The sequence below is a fragment of the Mugil cephalus genome, chromosome 22 (assembly GCF_022458985.1).
Source record: "Mugil cephalus isolate CIBA_MC_2020 chromosome 22, CIBA_Mcephalus_1.1, whole genome shotgun sequence".
Taxonomy (NCBI): Eukaryota; Metazoa; Chordata; class Actinopteri; order Mugiliformes; family Mugilidae; genus Mugil; species Mugil cephalus.
In genome coordinates this window covers 6,062,809-6,079,863 of record NC_061791.1, presented here as the reverse complement: position 1 = coordinate 6,079,863, position 17,055 = coordinate 6,062,809, and the positions used below count along the sequence as shown (strand labels likewise).

Below are 17,055 nucleotides of genomic sequence, written 5' to 3'. Positions count from 1 at the left end.
CACTTAATGCGCAAGTTACACGAATTGTTACCATTTATAAAAGCAGAATCTGTTTTATAAACTATCTCACATAAGAAATGAATAACTGTGAACTCTTCACCGTGGCTGTTTCCTTGAAGGAAAATCCTTAAAGCAACACAGTGGTGTAGTGTATGCAAAACCTTTAAACTTTTACACATTTTAATTATTTTTAAGATCTCTCTTTAGATGTAAAGAAAAATAAACTAAAGAAACATCAACATATTTTCTCCAATAGATTTATTTATTATATTGTGTGACATTTACAGACCTTACTGTGCAAGTACAGCTGTTGCTGCATTCGAGAGCCCTGAAAACACGGCAAAACATATATCTTCTTCTTCGGCTGCAAGTTGAAGGCATAAAATAGCTTCTTTTTTTCCCCCCCTCTATTTTAATTGATACATTAGGCATTTATGAATTTGGAGATTGTGCAGGAGAAGCATCTGCAGTTAATCTCTGCTCACAAAAAAAAAACAAAAAACAAAAAGGTCCAAATATGAATTAAGGTCATTAAAACATCCATTCATCTAATAGTTCAATGTGTATGGCCCGCTGTGCAGGAAAAAAAAAAAAAAAAATACAATCATATTTACAAATATAACAAAATGACAGACTCGTGGGATATTCGCCATAAAACATTCAATTAATGTACAAACTGATTCGCAGTCACAGCATTCTAGGTCGAGCAAAAGCACTTGTGGCATCATAAATTAACAATCATCAATTTCCAAACTGCATATCATCTGATTGCAATGCTTCATTTATTCTAATATGTTTTAATTCCAGGCTATTTACATGCATGTTTGCAATAGCGTACTAGCCGTGTGGGTTTTATTGCTGTAACTTGTCTTGTACACAAATAGAGAACTAAAATATGGAGATTCAAGTGAGATAGACTTTTTTTGAAAAGCTTTCAGTGTTGCGTGAAATATAACCCATAAATGTTACATTCTGTCATCAACAGGACGAGAGGGAGGCTTGTGCGAGGACAGGCGTTTCAAAAGTGGGAAAACGGGCGAGTGGCTGTAAAAATCCAGCATCATCAACAGTTAACAGTCAATATAAATGAGAAGGTACAATCAGTGGATATACATTCAGCTGCAGTGACTCGAGGAAACGTGTCCATGAACGACTACAGGCTAAGGCTTTACTGATTCTTCTTTTTTTTCTTTTTCATTCCTTATAAAATAACCAGAGCATTTACAAACCGAAAGGAATGTTAAATGACACATATTAGTTTAAAATCGAATTCAGACGCAATCATCTCGATACAAAGGTCCAATAAATCAAACGTGTATGGACTGGATTCTGTAGGCAGAAATGGTTCATTAAAGTTATATATATTTATATATATATATATATAAAAAAAGACTTGTCTCCCTTGATGAATTAAAAGGTGGGTTGCATATTAAGGCTGCATGTCATCCCAGTGTTTTGTTTATATATAAATTCACATGTACATTTCATTGAGTCTCATTTAATATATGCTTGGATAGCTACTTTTGTAACAGCATAAATGGGATTCTAAGTAACATATAACATATCTTACACTGACAGCAACTGTTCTCTGTGATCTCCCTGGAATCATCTGGAACCTTGTGGTTGATTTCCACTTTCTAAGAGGGTCAATCTGTTGGAAGCAACAACATTTCAAGTGGTCCTTTAATAATCTCTGCTCTCGGTCCTTCTCCCACTCTGCACTGTCCATTCTTAAAAAAAGAAAAACAAAAACAACACTTCCTTCTTTCTTCACAGTGGTAATTCATTACTGGATGTCTTCCACGTAGTTAGCAGGATAGAGGCCCGTTTGTCCACCCTTGAGTCGGCCTTTGCACCAACCCTGGTCGTCTTCTTCGCCTATTTTGGTAAATTCTTCACCTGGAAAAACCAATAAAATGCATAAATTAGTTTGTATTTGAAAAGTGAAACTGTAAAGCGCGTTCACGCCATTAAAGCAGCGTACCTGCTTTGAAGCTGAGCTCATCCTGCTCCTGTCCTTCGTAGTCGTAAAGAGCTCTGACGGGCACGGACACGACAGGAGAGGTCGGCTCGTCCTCAAACGGGTTACCGTCACCGCTGCCGTCCCCGTTGGTGGAGAAAGGGTTGCAACTCGTGTCTTCGTCCGACCAGTCCGGGGTCTTCTCCACGCTGCTCGCGCTGGACAGACAGACAAAACACCCACTTAGCAACGGTAATTTTCTCAGGTCCGCAAAAGTTCAAGAAGAGAAAAGCTGGAAAAAAAATAAAAACACAACACCAAGAGAAGTAAAGTCAAAACAGACGAAAGCCCAAAAATGCATCTTCTGCGATTCATCCTTGCAACATTCTCCTTTTGCTTCAACAAGTGGGGAAACATGCTACGAGGCAAGCGTTCGGTTCAGGCACGATGAGTGATTTAAAAACAGCTTTAAAGCCACTTAGAGATCAAGAGCTTCTAGTAAAGGTGCGCACACAATGCTGAGGGAATGCAAGGCAAAAAAATAAGCGACGCCTCATGAAAGGGCTCATGAAATGAAGAGTAACGCGAGACGACAAGCCAGACAAAATCACTGTTGCGAATGCATGATTGGAGGGTTTGACACGGGCGGCCAGCAGAGGGAGCCACCTAGACACCAGAGAGGACCGGGCTCTGAGAAAGAAAAACAATAAATGCACATCGACACACATGGATGATTTACAGTCAGATCCGCTTACAGCTTCAAGTCTACGTTTGTTTTTGTTTGAGTTGATTCACATTTACAATCTTTGTGTTTTTATTGTTTTTTTATGCATTATGTGCACGTCTATTGATTTTATGCAATTTATTGTCAGAAAATTGCATAAATAAAGGAAGAAATTTAGAGAAGCTGCTGATATTCAGATCTGACTGTAAGACAAAAACATATAGGATTTCCAGCAGCAGGCATGCGCCTCCATGCGCACAACATCTAATGCTCTGTAAAAACCGTTAGAGATGAAGGACAGACACACGCTGGCTTCGTGTGCAACGCCATGTGGTGATCATGCAGAGCAACACAACATCCTGCCACCTGAGAGGGGGTACGAAGAAGAAGAAGAAGAAGGAGGGAGAAAAGTAACAATGACCAAAAAGAAGAAGTGGCAAAAGAGACGCGGCCCGAGCGGCGAATCCACGAAGAAAAGACAGAAACAGAAAAAAAAACAAAAAAAAGGCGGAGGAGGAGGAAGCTGGAGGTGGGCGGAGCGTTTTCTCCTGTTCACCAACGTTTGTATTTCCTCTTTATTCACACTGATGTGGTTGACTGTGGTTTGCTGTTCCACGGCAATTTCCTCCTCCTCTTCTTCGTCGTCGTCGTCTTCGAACGGGTTCGAGCCCACTGGCGCTGTTTGACTGGGCACAGTCAGGCTGACGACATGGGACACAGTGAGAGATGGGTTCACGACACACACACACACATATATAAATACACACCTGCCACGCACATGACCTGTGGACGGAGTCAAAGAAAGCGGGACGCAGACAGATGTCAAACAACTTCATCATTTTAACTTCATCGGATAGTCTGAACTGATATGAGGAGAATGTGCGTTGGAGAAAGATATGAAATTATATGAGCGTTACGGAGAGAACATTTGTTTTAGGCAGCCAGTCTGGAACGTCCACTAGTAGTGACCATTTTTAAGATAAGAAGTAAACGGTGGCAAGTGAATTTGGAGATAAAATCTTAATTAGGTAGCTACTACATCACATGGCAAGAGAAACTGATATCGATAATCCATCGCTTTAAAAAAGGACCAACAGGAGCTGAGGAATGTGAGACTTAGCAAATGGTTAACGGAGGCTTTATGGGAACCACATGACCCGACAATTATTCTATTTATTCATAAGCACGAGTGCCAGCTACAATGTACCGTAGCCGTTCAACAAAACAACTGTGTTTTAGACTAAACACACACACACAAAAAAAAAAAATAAAAATCACAGAGCTTGTAGCTTATAATTAATACAAATATATCAACATGAACTGTCAGCGCCGCATTGTTTCCATGCAGATTCCTTATAAATAAGTCAGGCGAGAGTTTTACTTCCTATCATTGTGACTTTACATATCAAGGGACTCCACCTGTATCGGGGGAAACACAAGGTTTCGACTCCCTGTTTACTAAATTGTTGGGCCGTGAAGAGCAGTAGCGACTATCAGCTGGTCTCTGACGGCGTGAAGCAGAGAAATGGGAGAGTTTTGTTTGCATAGTTATGCCACGCTCTCACAGTTGAGCCCTTGGCGTCGCGACACCAAACACTTTCCTAGCGGGAGGTGAAATGTAACATTTGGGTGGTTAGAGTCAACAAACTTGACCTTAGACAGAGTTGTATTACTACTACTACTACTACTGTGAATTTTAAAACCATGTTCATGCTCAAATGAAGAAAAAAGTCACAATATTTCATCATTTGTGAAGCTTAAATCAGAGCATTGTTGCTAAACAAATGCTCCGCATTTAATTTTTCCCCTTCGCCATCAACATAAACGCACCATCCGTGCCCATACATGTCGGAAATGGCAGCGCAGCACCATACTGTAAACGCTGGTCGTGGGAGCAGCAATCATCTCGGGTTCGGAGGTCAAATGCTTTCCGTGCTTCGCATTCCCTTTGTTGACTCCTCTACACACTCCTCCAGAAGCCTTCCTGGTTTCTGAGCGCACTTCCTGCTGATGTCCTGATACGGGCAGGCAGCAGCAGGTGATTGCGCGTTAAATTAAAAAAAGGACCTCATTACAAAGCTACAGAGGAATGTGAAGAGTTAAGTCGGAGGCAAAAGAAAGGCCCATGCAGAGTGTGTGTGTGTGTGTGTTTCAGCCCATAAACTGAAACACACACACACACGAGCTCACACCTTTAAAAGTTTATCCCTGTGTAATGACAGTGTAATCCTTTACTACCATATGACTGATTATTTTTAAGATCAAACTCCAGACAAATCTCTCAGCGACGACGACGATAACGCTCTTATCGGCTCAGAAAGATTTAATCACGTTATTAAAAACCGCCGATCAAATATCAAGCGGCAATAAAGCTCGATACGGTTTTATGTTGTTGTTTTTTTTAATTAGATCAGTCGAGGCTTAAGTAATAAACTGGACAATCACATGAAAAAAGCTGCAGTTTTTCTGACGTGGACAAATTTATTTAAAGGTTTTAGACAAAAAATAACTTCAAGTGCAGGTGTTTGACTTGAACAACACTAATCCCATTCTTTTTTTCTTTTTTTTTTTTTAACTTTCCACTCAATTTCAAATGCGAATTAATGCCTGTGTGTGTGTGTGAGTGAGTGAGAGAGTGTGTGAGTAATATTTCCACATTACTTCTGGCACACTTTCTGGTATGTACCAGCAGACTTCAGTCTCCAGGGAATCACTTCTTCCCAACAAACTGTAAGAAAATGTTTACTGTCGCCGGGGGAACGGGCCTACAACTACATGTCATTCCCAGAGTTTCCCTTATGTAACTTTTTAACAGGCATTCCTTCAGAGGAAGGAAGATGCCATGTGTGGCGCTCCGGATTAATTCTGTTGTGAGGAGTTTAGACCCCGAGTGCGCGGGGTTCATTAAAAACAGATGTTTCACGCGCGTTCGGCCAGAGACAGAAAAAGTGAGTCAGCGAGCGATCGGATATCTACCTGCTGCCGGTCTTGGCCGGCTGGTCTGACCCAGTTTGATTGATGCCCGTCAGCATGACGCCCTCCGATGGCTTCTTCTTTTCTCGTCGGCTCAGGGTTCGGTTTATGTCTATAGACCAGTCCTGGTAGACACACGGACATACGTGTTATGATCAAATATTTAACTTGGATCGAGTAATGAAAGAAGGTTAAGTTTGGTTCATTGCATGACTCACACCTAGCGGTGTTAGCAAACCTCACAGCAGACATACACATAACTTCAACAGAATCCAGCATCAGTGAAACATTTCTTTCAAGTTGTGACACTGATTTTAAGCCTGGAAAAAAGATGAAAGGTAAAAAACCAAGTGCGGTGTCCGTCACCTGCCGAGAGAAACACACCAGCGAGAGCAACCAGAGGCAAACCAGTGAGAGTGAAGCGAAAAGAAAAGGCGGCTCAATTAAATTCCAGCTAAAATTTAGCTCACTAAAATAAAAGATCAGCCCATGTGTTTAGATCCAAGAGTCAAACTATTGTAGCTCATTGCATCATAATGTTATCAATATTATTCACTTCACCGGTCGGGGGTTTTAATGTTGTGGGTGATCGGTTAACTAGTGAGCGCAACCTCAAATCTGATCCCTCTGATTTAAAGGTCTTTCAGTCAGTCGGGGCTAATCACAAGGGCGGTAGTGGCGTGTTGTGACTAACTGTAGAGTTTGCGTGGTTAGAGATCAAAGTCAGAAAGGAATTTGGATATCCAGGACAGAGAATGCAAATGTGTTTAACACGAGAAAAAGAAAAAAAAAAAAAAGAGGTGGACATGTCAAACACGTGCAAAAACATCTTCCGCTGGAGCGACAACAGGTGGCGCCGTTTAAATGAACACGCGGATTAACGTTTTCTGAGGCTACGTCAACATAACCACCTCAAACACACAACACAAACGGAAGGAATGAGGAGAGAGAACGTGAGTGGGAATAAGTGACCGCTGCGACTGAACAGCGCCTCCATGCACAACTCACTACAATGGACCTTCTCTTAAAGGAGCGAGGATGGGACCAGTCCAAATTCTGTCAGACACGGGGAAAAGGGAAGGCAGGTGTGGAGAGAGAGTGTTAATGTGTGGAGGTCTGATCCTGAACTTGCAGAACACGAAGAACCACCTCACCGGGTCCAACATTTAATAGCTCGCAGGGAAGCAGACACAAACATGCACTGTTTGGTTAATTTAAATTTCTTGGGAATAGCTGTGTGACAACTGCTCTTTCTTTAGCTTTTGTGTGGGGAAATGTCTTCCAGGAGTCAGAAAAGAGAAAATGGAAGAAGCACTCGACGGCAGTTATAAATCGTAGCAATGCAAGCGCATGCAGCTTTCCCTCCTCTTCTTTCTTATGTCACCTCCTGCAGGGGAAAGGACATAAACTACGTCCCCTCTCAGCGCTGCTTTGACTTCTAAGGGTTAGATTTACTTCCTGCCTCGCTCTCTAAAAGTACACATCAATGACAGAAGCGACACTAGACTATAACTCAGGACTACATGGCGAAGTGCTGACCCTGAAGATTGTTTTCCTCCTTCAACACACTTCTTCTGACTGGTTGTTCTCACACTTAGGCCTTGGAGAATACAAGCGCTTCTTAAAGAGGACACACTCTGCACCTACAGATAAGAGCTTTAACTCATTCTTAAGTGCTCTGCTGAATAATAGATAAAGCGTATTACTGTGTGTCTTCATCTCATAAAGATTAAGAGTGCCTGAAGTAAAGTAAAGCGAGGGATGGTGTCATGTGAAGAGAGCTCCTGAAGCTGATCCTTTATGCACATTATTTTATTTGTATTAATCTTCCAAACAATACCTCAAACTGGGGCCAGTTCATCGGCATGCCGGGGCCATGGTTGGACCGGAACCACTTCAGGTCTTCTTCAGCATCAGTAGCAGAGATTGTGTCTTCCAGTGTGTGATAAACTGTCTGGAATCTACGGTGAGAACACAGATCGGTTCAATTAAAATCTCAAGCCTCTCTGACAATCGCTCTCTCTTGTAACCGATCACGTCTTCCCGTCACACCTGTGATTGCTCGACAGGTCCAGGTGCTGTTTAACCTCCAGTAGCAGCTCTTTGAAAAAGTTAATCCGTTTGTCTTCAAACTGCTGCCACTGCTCGAACACCTGCTCCATGTTCTCCATGTACGGAGGGGTCAGCTTGTTGAGCTCGTCTATAGATTTCTCGTAGCGTTCTTTAGTCTGGGAGGTAAAGAAATGACAAATCATGATAAATCTTAACTTAATATAGAGCTGTAGTTTACAAATAGATAAATAAATGGAACCCCTTGCTAATTACAAGACATCCCACGCGGCCGTTTTCCACAGGAAGCCCTACCTTTTGCACCTCCTGCTGACACTTCTCCACCTTTTCCTGGAGTTTCTTCTGGGTGTCGGGGTTGTTGTTGCTCTCAAGTTTGCTGTTTGTCTCTCGGCTAGCTGCCAGTTTCTCTTCCTTGCAGGCGGAGTGGTAAGATTTCTTCATGGTCTCCACCTGTGGATTCAAAATGAAATACAGGAAATGTTGCCAACTCAGTAGTGTAGAAAGATCTGTCAAAGACTGGTGACATACAAGTACATTTTTTTTTTTGGCCTAGGGCTGTCGTGTGTTGCTTTGTTATTTTTTAACATAATTATAGCTCATTTCCTCCAGGCACATGGTTGATGTTGGACTGAGTGAATAATATAGATGGCTGGATGACTCATGTGAGGAAGGCAACATGGTGGGAGTGTTGCCTCAAGTTCTATGTGTGATTCATTTATGAAAAGAGGAATTAACCGCTCCCCCGTCACCTAGTGCAACTCCAACAGATAAGAACGTATAAAGCAAACTCAACCATCAAGTTTCTCGACTCAGGTGTAACTTGGGCCGAAGCCAGAGGAGCCGTGTCCCTCTAAATAAACAATGTGGATGTAAGCAGACGACGCTGAAGAGCCTCCCTTTTAATTGTCTATCACAGGAAAACAAAATGTTATGAAGGCTCAGATCTATGAATCACATGTGTGATATTGACTTTCGGCCGACGTCACGCATGTCAGCGGTTAATTAGCCTCCTTTCCTCCCTGCCCTCCACCGTTCGCCCTTGCGGCCGATCGATAAATCACTACGGTCGCGCAAAAAAATGTTTTTGCCCCTGCTCAATAACTAGCCAGGATACCGCCACCCTCTGTGACATCACACGCGCAGGAAGTGGGGAGGGAGGAGGTTGCAACATACTGTATTAGTGGGCTCTGAGCGGGCGTGCGCGTTGACAGAAAACAGGCAGGAATGCGAGCGCTGCCAAGTAAACAGGCTGCTAAAATGAAAGCAGTAGAAGGAAATACATTGACCTGATTTTGAACTAAGAGGTGCCCGTCTCCCTGCAAGACCTTACGGCTTCCTTCCCTTCCACAGACAATCAAAGGCAGACAGGATAGCAAACCGCGGCTTGTGCCTGGCAATGACTTCTCATTTAAGATCAACATGAAGAGTTGTTGTTTAGTAAGCAGGTAGTCATGGACGGAACCGAGAGTGAGTCAGTGGAATGCAATCATGAGAACTGAGGGGTAAAAACTGAATGCCTTGCTCATGCTAGACAGCGTGTGAGCACAGCTAATGGAAGTGTCAACAAATCAACATAACGTATTCGCACCTCCTTCAGTTTCTTGGCCCAGGGCTTCTGAGCCTTGCGGAAGCCATCCTCTGCCTCTTTAGTCTCCTTGAAGCCGCCGATCATCTGTTTGTGGTAGGAGTCCCTCTGCCAGCCCTTCAGCTTCTCGTAGTCTTCTCCCATCAAAGCCGCTTTCACCTCCATGTGAAGCTCGCTCACCTTCTCCGCCTCGGTGCACAAGGCGGACCAAGCTCGCTCCAGCGAACCGTACTGAGGGCCTGCAACCCAAAAAGTCATATCCAAGGTAGGTTTGACTCAATTCAAGGTACGTTTTCACCAAATACGCATGTGTGTCGCATACCTTTCTCTATAAGTTGTCGCCAGCGCTTCCCCCATTCTGTGAGCTGCTGTGCGTAGGCCTTTTCGATGCGTGCCCGCTCGTGGAGACAGTTCATGAGGTCGCCACAGAGCCGGTGGCCATCGTCTACCCGTCTCACCGTGCGCTTGTAGTTGCCAACCTGAGAACCAACCAGAGACAGCGGAGGAAGAAATATTAGCCGTAGTCACGACAATCTAGTTTTCCATTTCTATAAGACAGAAACACACAGCAGAAACAAATATTCCAAATTTATGCATCTCACCTCCCAGAAGCTGTCGCTGGAGACATCGATCATGGAGTCATCATAGGTGCCCGACATTGCTGCTGCTGCCCAGAGTTACACTCGAGTGCGTAGGGCCTGAAAGAGACACACATACACAAATAAAATACTAGAAAATTGGACTGGGGTTACAGCAATCTATCAAGTATTGCAGCTATTAGACATTCAAATAGCAAAGAAGGGAAGTTTTTTGAGCGAGACTTTACACACCATCTCTGCATGTATAACGAAACCCGCCGCAGACGGACAACAACGCAGAGTCAGTGACTGCACCAGCGTAACAGAATCAGATAAGAGGGCGACTATGAGGAAGAGCAGAAACACTCCAGAGTTTGCGATGTGGGAAGATAATCTTGACAGCAGGTGAGTACTGTCATATTTTTTCCTCATAATCTCACCACACTAAACACACAACAGACCGAATCCACATCAGCCCCAGAATACTGATTTTTCTATTTTGGCAAAGAGAAAGAAAAAGAAGAGGCACACAGCGGGCAGCTTCCGTTTCCTTCAGACTGCTACCACAGTCGGTCCTCTGTTACTCCCCTCTCTGCACGCCGATCATTTAAAACTCAACGTCGCCCCCTCAACAGTAACTCTTTATTCATCCCCTCCATCCTCTCGGTCTTCTCCCGCCTCATTAGCCTCTCCCCCCGTCTGCAGCGTTCAGACCAAGTGTCTTTGCGACTGCATATTTTCAGACTGTGGTTCGGCGAAGCCAAGGCAGACTGCAGCTGACGCTTTGCATCGGGATGCAAATGCTTCTCAAGTGAACAATAGAGATCATGTCTCAACCTACAGCTCGAGCTGTGACTCTAGGAAAACTGCAACCACCACTACACACGGCGGACAAAAACAGCAGGCACCAACGGATGCAAAACAATAATTAACAACAACAATTTGCGGCTGAATAATCTCTGTTTTATAGACAGCGACACTTATTTAAACACACAGCTTCCAACAATAATATCAAACGAAATGTCATTCCCTGATTCCGTCCACATTCAAAGTGCCAAGTTGGATCACATAGAGCCTCTTTCAGTGGGCGAGTGTGTGTGTGTGTGGGGTGTGTGTTCATGAATGGTCAGTGGCCCGTGCCCTCCAGGGCAGGACATGGACAGAAGGGAGCATTGTGGTCACCACAAGCCGTCGGGGCGAATGAACAATCCTCCATCTAACCATGTTTGAAGTTTGCAATCAGTCAAACGCACACGGAGAGTAACGGACAACACACAACAGATGTCATGTGCCACCCTTTCTAGAGCAAAACTGAAATTTACATTTACTTCCTGAAAGCCTTGGCAACAAACCCCACCAGAGCATCCGCTGCACTGACACCATATCTTTGAGTTGATATAAATACCTCATTTTTGTACAACAAATACCGCACGTTAAAGGTGGGCAACGAGTCGGAAGTAAGAAATATTAGCTTTTTTGTGTCAAATTTGGAGTTAGCTTTCTTAGAGTCGAACTGATAAATATTAAATTATCTGAGCTACTGAGATACATTTGAATAATATAAGCTTATTTGTCATCTTATGTGTTTAAAGAGTATTAAAAAGCACCCGCCGCATGTGTTAAAGCTACAGTCCTCGCTGCAGGCGGCCCCCGGTTCGACTCCCACACTCATTCCCCCTTTCTCTGCCTCCCGTTTCCTGTCTCTCTCCACTGTTCTGTCGAATAAAGGCTTAAAAAGACCAAAAAATATATTTAAAAAAAAAAAAGAACAGATAGTAAAAATGTGTGATTAATTCCAATTAAGCATGAGTTAACTATGGAAATCGTAATGAATCAATTAAGCTATTTTGATAAATTGAAAATACCCTGTAAATGATACATACATCCAGTACAAACAGGTTTTCAGTGGCCCTTTTCTGTTGAAAAAAAAACTTCAAAATGACAAAGAACTCTTACTGATGTGCCTTGGATCAGTGGCTCTCAGATTGTTCCCCAGGTGTCAGTAACAGACACTAAGCTGGTTTTGTTATAGCTTTAACAAAGCCAACTCGACAAGCAAGTCCCAGCATTTCTCTCCCGTCCCCTTCGCCTTTTTCCCAAGCAGCTGTCCATATTCTTCAACCACCACACAAGACGAGACACATGGAGCAAGCCGCAAATATCTGCTGCACACATGGCACCAAGTCTGCTGACATCAAACGCTGCAGGGTTTTTTAACCTCTTGTGATATCCACCGCAGGACCCAAAATAAATAAACCAGTGACAGCTTTAGTAATGTACATGTACATGCTGCTAAAGGGAGGAGACGAAATCAAGAAGAATATGTTCAAACAAGTACCTCCACATGGTTTATGTGATTTCATTATGACAGGATATGATCATGATAGGATTGTGATGCTTCGGATGATCAAATAATGATAGAAGTAGGTGTCAAATACAGAGGCTCTAAAAATAAAGCATTCGGATGAATGGAAAATGACCTTACAAGACCGAAGAAAATCTTAAAATACAACAACGTAGTGGGAATTCCTTCATCACAAAAGCTCTTTCTTGAGCCTGATGCAATCGACAGCAAAATCGGAATAAACGTCTGCATACCCTTGGCTCTGTAGGACAATTGAACGCAGCTTGACCCAGTACTGTAAACAATGCTGTTGACTAAGCTGAGGTCTGAAGTCCACTGAGTCTCAAGGAGAACGCCGGAAAATTCAACACTCTGCTGCTATGCTAGAAAAAAAAAAAAAAAAAACAACACACACACACACACACACACTCGAATGAGTGTATGGACCAGAAAATAAAGCTGTCACTCTCTGACACTTTGGTTTTGTTAAATTTAAATATCTTGTGACTAATTAAAGCTGTGTTTTCCGTCATCCGATGATTTCATCAAGGTTGCAGGGTTTAATGGGGGTTCTTTGATTACAAGCTTAGAGATTACATAATCAAGCGTAACAATGATATCCACTAAAGGCTGATAAGTAAATGTACTAACCACGCAGGAATTTGGTTGCTGACAACAGCCTTAAGATAGAAGTGAACAAATGCATTCCTCGCTGCTCCCATGCCTAAACTGAGCCTTGACACATGAAGCAACCTTCCACCCAGCTTTTGTAAAAACCAACCTTCATGGGGGCAATAACAAGTGTGTGTGTATGTCATTAAAAGCACATGAAGGTTTCCTGTCGTATGGTCACAGTCAGATGACACGAAGAGTCACGTCTAAGCAACTAGTCGCACAACTGGAAAAGAAGAGGCGAGAAAGACAGCTGCACGAAACGCGCACAAGTGAATGTCTGTCTCCAGAAAAACCCGCGGCAAACTGTCCGTTCACCCCGTGTTTACGTTTCTCAGATTGCCCTGGAGGCTGTCACACAGAAACTGTGTCCTGAATACAGTTAAAGGGCAAGAAACAACAGGATGTGCGGAGCGCAGAGATGAGCGCATTCACAGCTGACAGGCACATGCATGCCTGTGTTAAAGCTGTGTGTGTGTGTGTGTGTGTGTGTTTATGGGCGAAAAATATAATCAGAGCGCCAGTAAACAGAGTAAAGGATGGGATAAATGGAGGGTTTGGCAGCCGTGTTTACCCTTCTGATCCCTACCTCTCAGGTTAATTATACTTAAAACAGTAAATACAGACGGTCATTTCAAATCTAACGTTTATCAGCTTTGTGTAGCAAGGACATTGTCTCATTAATGTCACACAATCTCTCTGTCACTATCACAAATATGTGCCCGATATCCTCATATTTAATTTCCTGATAAATACTGAGGCCTCCCGACTTTGCATGTCTGATATTTTAGTTGTGTTTAATGTTTAAAAAAGTTAAAAGCCACGACTTGTCTTTGCCTGAATTTAAAAAAGTGCACTCACTTCGTTTACATATTTCTACGGTTTGAGAAAGGAACTATTAAGTAAAACAATGACTCAATGGATCCTTTGGTAGGTGGTCAGCAGACCAAGTCCAACAGAGTGTCGACCTGTCATAATAGAGTCTAGAGATAATGTGGAGGCTACACAGCTACATCCACACTCGTCGACTGCACATTTGTCACGTTTTTGAGGAATCGCAGTCACCTCCCTGCATTGTTATTGTTTGTCCAGCCTAGCAACAGTAACACAGGAAGTTATGACATGGCTTCAGGCAAGAGCTCTCCGTTTACATTTTATATACCAATTAATAGATCAAGACGGAAAATAATTGGTAGTTGTAGCGGCAACGCAAAACAACACACATGTTGGGCATCAGTACAAATGCTGATCAGGAAGGAAGAAATAACATAACGCACAAGTGATAAAAATCCGTTAGCTTTTTGCGTATCTGACTTGAGGCAATATTTTTTTTTTGTCTGTTTCCACTTCCTTTATCCGTTGGCTTGCAATACCTCAACAGGCATGGAGCGCAGCTGAGCTAATCTATCCCTTCAATATTGCCTTTTCACAGTGGGACACTTCAAAACCCAGACTGGGCTTTAGAAGAAAAAAACGAATAATTCGTTTGCTTCTCTCGCTCTCACGCACACAAGCTCGTAGGTTCAGAAGTATCCATGGCAATCCGCGGTCATGACCTTGGTTCTCATTCACTGTCAGTCACTCAACTCTGCCCTCCTTCCTCGTGTGGGCTCAACAGCTGCTCGGGCCTTTTAAATCTGGGGCCTCTCTATTACCGCCTCAAGCCTTCATACAGATCAACCCGTTGCTCCAATAAAACCCGCCGCTCGGTCAGGATACGTGGGACAGGTAAACTGTAACTCGGACATAACTGACCAGTCTGCCTGCTCAAAAAAAAAAAAAAAAAAAACTTGCTCCATTGACAGGGGAAAAACAATGGCATTTGTTCCACACTTTCAGGCAGTTTCCACTGGACACGCCAGCAGCACAGAGAGGAACATAATGGAGGGAAATTCAGTATTACATGAAAAGGGAAGGGGAGACCCTTACAACACCGACAGGCAAATTCTGCATTGTTTCCTGTGGAAGCCCCAGTCTTGTACTGTGAGCAGTGTCTCATGTGATGCGTTTAAAGCTGCAGACTTTTCAGGAAAGCGCGACGAACACAATGGTGCGTGCACCCACTTCTAATCCATTTTCTGTCACAAAGACTTATCTAAAAAGATTGGAACGTTGCTCAACTGTATTTACAGTTTATTGAACACAAGAAAAGGTCTTCATACGTCTTGTTCTTCAATTTACAATAATATTAAACCAGTAAAAGCACAAAACTCTAACTTTGGGCGATAAGATTTTTCATTTTGAATCCTACCTTGAATTGGAGTTCTTTAATCTACTTTATACTAATAAGAAATAACTGTGCAGGCTCATATCTCGCTCCGCCTATATCGGAATACCGAAATCTAAGTTTAGCTGTGACGGCACCACCGGTTCACATGCCCCCCCAATGAAAAAAAAAAGGGGAACCAGCAGTTTTCACTACTGCTTTACCCTCACAATCCTCCCAACAAACCACACGCAGAGACATCACATCTGCAGCGTAGTGTCATAGTGTGACAATGAGTATGAGTAATATCTTCCTCTGATTCATGGCAATGCAATATCAATGCCTATTGAGTGTCGGCCACCCTCATTACAGGACATATAATTGATCCCACATGATCGATTATTCTCATGATAGCAACTGTATAGAATAAAAAATGTCTCAGTCAAATGCCCTCTGACTCTGAAGAAGACAGCCAGTACTGACAGACTGTCTGTATATATGTATGTACATTTCAGGAATGGAAACTGAAATTAGCAGCTTGCTGCTGCTGCTGCTGCAAATTAAAACACTGTCGGGGCTGAAGAGTGTGCATGGGGCAGTCATTGGAGGACAAGGCTGTAGGAGGTGCCCCCCCCAACAGAAAATGACTAAACTGTGTAATGTTAGGAGAACACCATGCATGGTGATATGACAAGGAGCGATGGGGGTTATCTTTGCTTGCGAAACCTGCCCCGCCCTTTATCACTCAAGGCAACGAAAGGCTAGTATCTCCCTCTGAAAACAGCTGATGTTTCACATCTTTTGGGTACAAACCAAATGAATCAACCTGAATTAAATCGACAGTCCCACATCACTATTAGTTAACGACAACCTAACGGTGCTAGCTCCGAGTCTGTGGACTTTTAATTCAGCTACCTCAACCTATATGTGAATACATTCAATGGTAAATGAGTTCAACTTTGTTTTCTCGTGTATTACAACATGGCCGAGAAGGACTTCTATTATTATAGCGCATTAAATAAAGTTCTTCACACCTCCTCCCATCGGGAAGTAAGATAACTTTAGCCCCTTGTTAGCTCAGATGTTAGCCACAGCCCCATAAGTGGAAAAAGTTATAAGAACAAATGAGCGGAAAAGTCTCAGCGCGAACTTACCGGGAACGGGTTTATTCCTCCTGAAAGATTTAAGTTTAAATGAGGAATTATTACTCTTCGTGGCCCCAGTTTATAAATCTTTCCGTTTTCGTGCTCAGCAGCAGCAGCGGCTCCTCTAACTGACGCAGAGTCAGTTACCCGAAGCTAGAGGATGCCACGGCGCAGGCGCATCCGGAGAGGACCTTCACAATAAGACACGAAGAGCTTGTGAGTATAATTGAAGCCATAATAGGTGAAGACATACAATCAAAACAAACAAACATCGAAGGAAAACAAACAAACAACAACAATAAAAAGACATGAAGAGCTAAATAAAGTAGGGCATAAAACAAGAGTGCAGAATTACAAATCAAAACGCTAAACTGCATTAAAAGAACTCACTCGTAAGCACTTGAGAAAAGTTTCTAGCCTGGATTTTAAAACATACACACTTGGAGTTCATTTCACTTCTGTTCCATCTGTGTGCAGCATAACAGTTAAATGCTGTTTCACCCTGTTTGGTCTGAACTCTGGGCTAATTATTGTATATTGGTACAGATTAAACTACACTGAAGTATATTACGCATTTACGACAGCAGTTACTCTTTCTACTTCAGATGCTGACAGTATTTCTATTTCTTTTACGTAAGCGTAATTTCGTGCTTTATTATTTTTCATAGAATGCAACTTTGGCATGAGAATGGGGCCTGAATTATTATTATTATTATTCTCACACTACGGGAAAGTGCATACAGTAGATAAATCATAATATATGTATACTGCAAAAGCACCTGGAAGGAATTTATTGTA

General features: G+C 42.8%; 1 protein-coding gene across 4 annotated transcripts; it reads right to left on the bottom strand.

Moving 5' to 3' along the window:
* Positions 1-241: 241 nt before the first annotated feature.
* On the bottom strand, positions 242-16,411 carry pacsin2 (protein kinase C and casein kinase substrate in neurons 2). 4 transcript variants are annotated; one of them, XM_047575377.1, is made up of 12 exons: positions 16,267-16,411; positions 9,915-10,010; positions 9,635-9,791; positions 9,316-9,551; positions 8,022-8,177; positions 7,710-7,885; positions 7,498-7,618; positions 6,666-6,713; positions 5,661-5,782; positions 3,245-3,385; positions 1,985-2,178; positions 242-1,899 (listed from the first exon to the last, which is right to left on the bottom strand). In XM_047575377.1, the coding sequence occupies exons 2-12, from the start codon at positions 9,969-9,971 to the stop codon at positions 1,787-1,789; spliced, it is 1,521 nt and encodes a 506-aa protein (XP_047431333.1). In that variant the 5' UTR covers positions 9,972-10,010; positions 16,267-16,411; the 3' UTR covers positions 242-1,786. The 4 variants fall into 4 exon arrangements, with proteins under 4 accessions (XP_047431333.1, XP_047431335.1, XP_047431334.1 ...); XM_047575379.1 differs by lacking the exon at positions 3,245-3,385; XM_047575378.1 differs by lacking the exon at positions 6,666-6,713.
* Positions 16,412-17,055: the final 644 nt, after the last annotated feature.

Coding starts and splice junctions, on each gene's coding strand:
- pacsin2 (XM_047575377.1), bottom strand. CDS start 9,971: ATGTCGGGCACCTATGATGACTCCATGATCGATGTCTCCAGCGACAGC. Junction 6,714..7,497: donor TGAACTGGCCCCAGTTTGAG/GTATTGTTTGGA, acceptor CGTGTCTGACAG/AATTTGGACTGGTCCCATCC. Junction 5,783..6,665: donor TTAAGAGAAGGTCCATTGTA/GTGAGTTGTGCA, acceptor TGTGTCTACCAG/GACTGGTCTATAGACATAAA.